Source organism: Heterodontus francisci, chromosome 15 (genome assembly GCF_036365525.1).
Source record: "Heterodontus francisci isolate sHetFra1 chromosome 15, sHetFra1.hap1, whole genome shotgun sequence".
Lineage (NCBI taxonomy): Eukaryota > Metazoa > Chordata > Chondrichthyes > Heterodontiformes > Heterodontidae > Heterodontus > Heterodontus francisci.
Genome location: NC_090385.1, coordinates 55,776,306 through 55,783,216, shown reverse-complemented (window position 1 = coordinate 55,783,216; position 6,911 = coordinate 55,776,306). Strand labels below are relative to the sequence as shown.

The following is a 6,911-nucleotide window of genomic DNA, read 5'->3' as shown; positions in this document are numbered from 1 at the left end:
TAGGCAGCTGGGATCAAGCAAGTCCCTCGAGGAGTATAAGGGATGTAGGAGTACACTTAAGAAGGAAATTAGGAGGGCGAAAAGGGGCCATGAGATTTCCCTGGCAGATAAGATAAAGGAGAATCCTACAAGATTCGATAAGTATATTAAGAGTAAAAGGGTAGCTAGGGAGAGAGTAGGTCCCCTTAAGGATCAGTGTGTTAATCTATGTGTGGAGCCACGGGAAATGGGCGAGGTCTTAAATGAATACTTCTCGTCTGTATTTGCTGTGGAGAAGGTCATGGAAGCTGGTGAGTTCAAGGGAGGGAACAGCGATATCCTGGAGCATATCAACATTACAAAGGAGGAGGTTTTGAAGCGCATTAAGGTGGATAATCCCCAGGGCCTGACCAGGCATATCCTAGGATGCTATGGGAAGCAAGGGAGGAGATTGCTGGGGCCCTGGCAGAGATTTTTGTATCATTGTTAGCCACGGGTGAGGTACCGGAAGACTGGAGGATAGCTAATGTTGTGCCTTTATTTAAGAAGAGCAGCAGGGATAAGCCAGGGAACTACAGGCCAGTGAGCCTTACATCAGTGGTGGGAAAGTTATTGGAAGGGATTCTGAGAGACAGGATTTATATGCATTTGGAAAGGCAAGGTCTGATTGAGGATAGTCAGCATGGCTTTGTGCATGGGAAATCATGTCTCACGAATTTGATTGAGCTTTTTAGATTAGATTAGAGATACAGCACTGAAACAGGCGCTTTGGCCCACCGAGTCTGTGCCGAACATCAACCACCCATTTATACTAATCCTACACTAATCCCATATTCCTACCAAACATCCCCAACTGTCCCTACATTTCCCTACCACCTACCTATACTGGTGACAATTTATAATGGCCAATTTACCTATCAACCTGCAAGTCTTTTGGCGAGGTGACCAAGAGGATTCACGAGGGCAGGGCAATGGACGTTGTCTACATGGACTTTCGCAAGGCCTTTGACAAGGTCCCGCATGGTAGGCTGGTCCAGAAGGTTCGAACACATGGGATCCAGGGTGAGCAGCCAATTGGATACAAAATTGGCTTGGTGACTGGTGGCAGAGGTTGGTAGTGGAGGGTTATTTTTGAGATTGGAGGCCAGTGACCAGTGGTGTGCCACAGGGATCGGTGCTGGGCCCTCTGTTGTTTGTCATATATATTAATGGCTTGGATGAGAACGTTGGGGGCATGATTGTAAGTTTGCGGATGACGCCAAAATTGGTGGCATAGTGGACAGTGAAGAAGGTTGTCTAAGGTTACAACAGGATATAGATTGACTGGGAAAGTGGGCAAAGGATTGGCAAATGGAATTTAACGTAGACAAGTGTGAAGTGATGCATTTGGGAAGTTAAACCAGGGCTGGACATATACAGTAAATGGCAGGGCCCTGGGGAGTGTTGTTGAGCAGCGAGACCTTGGCGTGCAAGTACATAGTTCCCTAAAAGTGGCAACACAGGAAGACAGGGTGGTGAAGAAGGCGTATGGCATGCTTGTCTTCCTCGGCCGAGGCATTGAGTACAAGAGTTGGGACGTCATGTTACAGTTCTGCACGACGTTGGTTAGGCCGCATTTGGAGTACTGTGTGTAGTTCTGGTCGCCGCACTGCAGGAAAGATGTGATTAAGCTAGAGAGGGTGCAGAAAAGATTGACAAGGATGTTGCCTGGTTTGGAGGGCTTGAGTTATAAAGAGAGATTGGATAGGCTGGGTCTGTTTTCCCTGGAGCGAAGGAAGCTGAGAGGGGACATGATAGAGGTATATAAAATTATGAGAGGCATAGATAGGGTAGATAGCCAGAGTCTGTTTCCCATTTTAGGAGTGACTAAAACTAGATGGCATAGATTTAAAGGTGAGAGGGAGGAGGTTTGAAGGAGATCAAAGGGGTAAATTTTTCACACAAAGAATAATGGGTATCTGGAATGAGCTGCCAGAGGAGGTGGTGGAGGTAGGAACAGTAGTGACATTTAAGAGGCATCTGGACAGGAACTTGAATGAGCAAGGCATGGAGGGATATGGAATTAATGCAGGCAGGTGGGATTAATATAGATAGTCGTTATGGTTGGCATGGATGCGGTGGGCCGAAGGGCCTGTTCCTGTGCTGTATGACTCCATGACTCAAACTGGGGATAGAAACATCAAAGAAGGGGAAGAGATGAATTGGAGATGGTCTCTATGAGGGCGAGGGAAGGGTGGAAATTCCAAGTGAGAGCAGGAAATGGCATTTTTACAGCCAGGAGAAGAGATGAAAGAGGATACCTGAGTTAAACAGAAGCAAAGATTGGTCTATTTATGCCACGAAAAGGCAGGTGTTAACACAGCAATCAAACACAATAGCAGGCTTGACTCAGACCCATACAGGTTTCTGTATTACAGGAAGTGAGTGGAGTTAAAGGAGAGGTTGCTCAGTGTAACAACGTCAGCCAGGTGGAGGAGGGAGCTGCTGGATAACTATTGGGCCTCTGATCAACTTTATGCAAATAAAGATCACTGATATTTCTATTTAAGTTACAATCTACATCCAGTCAGTATCAGCATCAGCACAACGTCTGGAAGCGGAAAAAGCAAAACAAGTTACTAAAAATGCTGAGCAAGGCAAGCGATCTGAAGAAGTTCTATGAAAATAATGGCTACCTGACAGGAATCCAGGTCCTAGACAAAGACGAGCTTGCACTCGCCACTCAGAAATTTTCAGCCTTAGAGGATAAATTTGGTAAGTAAGGATTTGTGTACCAGTTATTAAAAGATCCTTACATATAGGTTAAATACTTTAACATTACGTATCCACTGCAAGGTCTGAAAGTGCAGCTCAACATTTCATCCAGTGTATTTGATGAACACCTGGTGTCACAATTGTATTTATGATAAGAAAATACTTCTTTAAAACTTTGGTTAACTTTATTTTCTGATTGCATTTATTGTGTGTATTTTAGGTAAAGTATACACCCAGTACAACCTTCACAATGTGCATTTACAGTACAAGTGGGTGATGGATTTAGCTACACATCCTCTGGTCCTCCAAACCATCACTGCAATTTTGGGGCCGAATGTCATTCTGCTTGACTCCCGGTTTATCTGTAAATATCCAGCCTCTGATGTCCCTCACAAAAGTAATGTGGCCCCCTATGTTGCCTGGCATCAGGACATCAGGTGAGTCAGGAATGACAGGACAGCAAAAAACTGAGACATGCTTCTGAATGTGATTGTTGCTTAACCCTTGTCAATTACAACTTTACATTGTTCTTCATCAATAGGTACTGGGGCTTTGAAGGAGGATCTGTAACATCTGTGTGGTTGGCCTTCGATGATGTTGACCAAGAAAACGGGGTCCTGCAGGTTATTCCAGGTTAGATTTGTAGGGCAGTGATTGCTTTGTTTATTTTTTAAGCTCACATGTAGGAACATAGGAACAGGAGTAGGTCATTTAGCCCCTCAAGCCTGTTCTGCCAGTCAATTAGATCATGGCTGATCTGTACCTTAACTCCATTTCCGTGTCTTTGTTCCATATCCCTTGATACCCTTAACAAACAATCACAGTCTTAGAAATTATAATTGACCCAGTATTCAAGAGCCTGTTGGGTAGAAAGTTCCAGATTCCACTATCCATTCTATGACAAAGTGCTCCCTGATTTCACTCCTAAATGACCCAGTTCAAGCTTTAATATTACTGCCCTTACTCTGGATTCCACCACCAGAGGAAATTGTTTTTCTCTATTTACTGTATTGAATCCCTTCATGATTTTAAAGTCCTCAATTAGATCATTTCCTGAACCTTCGAAATTCAAGGGAAAACAAGCGAAGTTATACAACTTGTCCTCATAATGTAATCCATTTAATGACACTGGCAATTTTCCAATCCAAAGGCACATTTTATAATTATATAATATGATAATTATTCATATTTCTAAAAGAGGTAATACTGTGCTTAATGATATTTATAGGAAGCCACAAGCTGGGGCTACTGGAACATGGAACAAGTGCTATTCCTGGAAACATGTTGACATCCAATCAGGAGATTCCCAAGAATTTGGTTGAAGCTGAGAAGGCTATTAAATGTCCTCTCAAAGCAGGAGAAATGTCTGTAAGTAGAATTCTGATCTCAAAAATAAATTTGAATGAAAATATACTGTGTTGTGTTTAACCTGATTGCCTGTTATTTAAAAAACAATATTGTTACAGGTCCATGATGGTCTGACAGTCCATTTCAGTGAACCCAACCTGTCAAACAGGCGGAGATGTGGCTTTGTAATCCGTTATATCCCCACCACTGCTTATCCTGTTGATGTGAGTATTTAACACCACTCCACATATAAATGTGAATAACACACACATCTCAATATTTTGTATTTTCTTTATAACAGTTAACCTGAAATCCTTATCAGAAGTCAGGTTTCCATCCTCCCGGATTGCCTGAGAGTCTTCCACAATTGATGATTGATCTCCCGGGTGCTGCTTTGGCAACCCAAGAGAAAAGTACTGTGTATGCGAGGTTCGCCCTTGCGCACCTCCGAGGGCCAAACTCTCAAGTCCCAGCCCAACACCATCCTATCTGCTCTGGTCCTGGCCCACACTGTAGGGCAGCTTCAAATCCATTGGCATCTTTGAGCCTCCACCGAACATCATTTAACCTGAGCAGAAAACCCCACACATTCAGCAGCCAGCATCCTGACTCCATCAAAGAGATCTATAAAACACACAAATTCTTACATTCTTTGATATTTAGGTAAGATACGATATCACCAATGTTTGTCGAGCCCAAATCAACAGCTATATTCAGGAAATACAACTAATCTGTATAAAATAATACAAGGAAACAGTAAGCATTGTGAAAATTTAGCTACCTTTCTGAATGATCAAGATGTGGCCTAAACAAACTGCAGGTGATCGTCTATAAAAATGTCCATAATGTTTGAGTGTAAAATTAGAGTCATAGAGAAATACAGCACTGAGACAGGCCCTTTGGCCCAACAAGTCCACACTGATCATGAACCACCCATTTATACTCATCCTATTTTTTCCCTCTCACATCCCCACCTTCCCTCAATTCTCCTACCGCCTACCTACACTAGGGGCAATTTGTTTTACAACAGCCAATTTATCAACCTGCAAGTCTTGGGCATGTGGGAGGAAACCAGAGCACCTGGATGAAACCCATGCGCTCACAGGGAAAACTTACAAACTCCGCACAGGCAGTACCCAGAACCAAACCCGGGTTGGTGGAGCTGTGAGGCTGCGGTGCTAGCCACTGTGCCGCCCAGAATTGTAGATATTTAAATTCTTGCTAAAAGCAGTTGCAGTTTACAAAGCTGTGACTCTGAAAAAATTCCTTTTATACTTCAATTGTTGCCCAATATTATGTTTAACAAATGCAGTGTTTAACTTTGTGTATTCATTTTTTTTATGGATACTGCATTGAATATGACATAGCAAATCCCTTAAGTTTGCCAACCCTCCCAGATTGCTCCAGAGTCTCCAGTAATTGACAGTTGATTTCCTGAGGGCTGTTGCTGGCAAACCAGGAGAAAAATACTTTGAATATGTGGTTCACACCTGCACAGCCACATAGCCCATCATTTCAACTCCTGGCTCGTTCTATCCTACCTGCTCTGAATCCCGAAGCAGTGCTGGAGGCTGAGCCGGGGCTTTTCTGGTGCAGTTGGCTTTAGAATTGCCATTGGAAAGGTTAAAATCCAGAGGCTTCTTCAAACCTCCACCAAGTGTCAGCTATCCCAACCAGAAACCCGACACAATAGCAACTTGGACCTCAGGACCTGAACCTGATCCTGTCCTACAAATGAAATGAAGCTGTCAAGCAGCAAAACAAGCCCTAACAGATGGCACAGCAACGCCCATCACGCATCCTATCTATTAAAATATTCAGTTACATTTAGGTAGGACTAACCCCTTGTTTCACACTGAGCTCAAACCCAATAGAAGGCTCATGTTTACAGGCAGAGGCATTGCAACTACGAAATGTCAGATGAAAACTGCCTTCACAGCCATGGTCTCTTCTGTTAATGAACATTCTTTAGGAACTTTAATGACCTAATTCCGCAACCTCATAAGCTACAGAAGTAACTGGGGCTAAAACTGGTATCGTTCAAGAGGCAGTTAGATACTGTAATGGGGCAGTGCCAATTGAAGGTTGGGCAGGGAGCATGGAAACCTACAGCAAACCCAGCTTTTACAAGTTAAATGCAATAACATGTGAGAATTGCAGCAGATGTCAAGTGATAAAACACCATGTGATCTAGCATCATGTGATCAAACCCCCAAGAATAAGACCAACCACAGTTGACAACACCAATCAGAAATAAACGTTAGTTCAAATTTAGTTCACTATTGACCTGTAACTGTCTGATGTACATTTGACCCAAACTTCCTGTTGCATATGATTATTAATGCTGATTAATGCTATCTTTTCAGGATCCAGACAGACCCCGTTCTTTCCCTGCAACAGTGCTGGTAGCTGGAGATGACAAGTTCAACCATTTTCAAGACAATGCACCAAATACCTTTATTAAAACATTCTGAACATGTTATAGCAATCTCGAGCGATTGATGTAGAAATCTTGTATCTGAAAACATAAAATGTGAAACATGCTTCCTGCATAACTGTTATTTCTTACTGGACTAAGGAATCATAAATATTGATATATATATATGAGTCAAATAATAAAGTCTTGTTATTTATGTTCAAAGACATACGTTTCCGTTTCACTAAGGAAATGCTCACTGAAATCTGCCGCCTGTTACAGGCAGAACTGCAGCATCAGAGCAGGGCGAGATGGACAGTGGCTGTAAGGTGACCATGGACATGAATTTCTTCATGTTGGGCTCGTTCCAACATCTCCAACATCTTGCAGCTCCACTGTTGTATAAGGGTGGTAA

At 42.9% G+C, this 6,911-nt stretch overlaps 1 protein-coding gene across 1 annotated transcript; it reads left to right on the top strand.

Annotated features, from left to right (window-relative positions):
• Positions 1 to 2,603: 2,603 nt before the first annotated feature.
• LOC137377899 (L-threonyl-[L-threonyl-carrier protein] 4-chlorinase-like) lies at positions 2,604 to 6,554 on the top strand. Its single transcript, XM_068047973.1, has 6 exons — positions 2,604 to 2,733; positions 2,954 to 3,170; positions 3,275 to 3,366; positions 3,962 to 4,101; positions 4,200 to 4,304; positions 6,447 to 6,554. The coding sequence occupies exons 1-6, from the start codon at positions 2,604 to 2,606 to the stop codon at positions 6,552 to 6,554; spliced, it is 792 nt and encodes a 263-aa protein (XP_067904074.1).
• Positions 6,555 to 6,911: the final 357 nt, after the last annotated feature.

Coding starts and splice junctions, on each gene's coding strand:
- LOC137377899 (XM_068047973.1), top strand. CDS start 2,604: ATGCTGAGCAAGGCAAGCGATCTGAAGAAGTTCTATGAAAATAATGGC. Junction 4,102..4,199: donor TCAAAGCAGGAGAAATGTCT/GTAAGTAGAATT, acceptor ATATTGTTACAG/GTCCATGATGGTCTGACAGT. Junction 4,305..6,446: donor CCACTGCTTATCCTGTTGAT/GTGAGTATTTAA, acceptor CTATCTTTTCAG/GATCCAGACAGACCCCGTTC.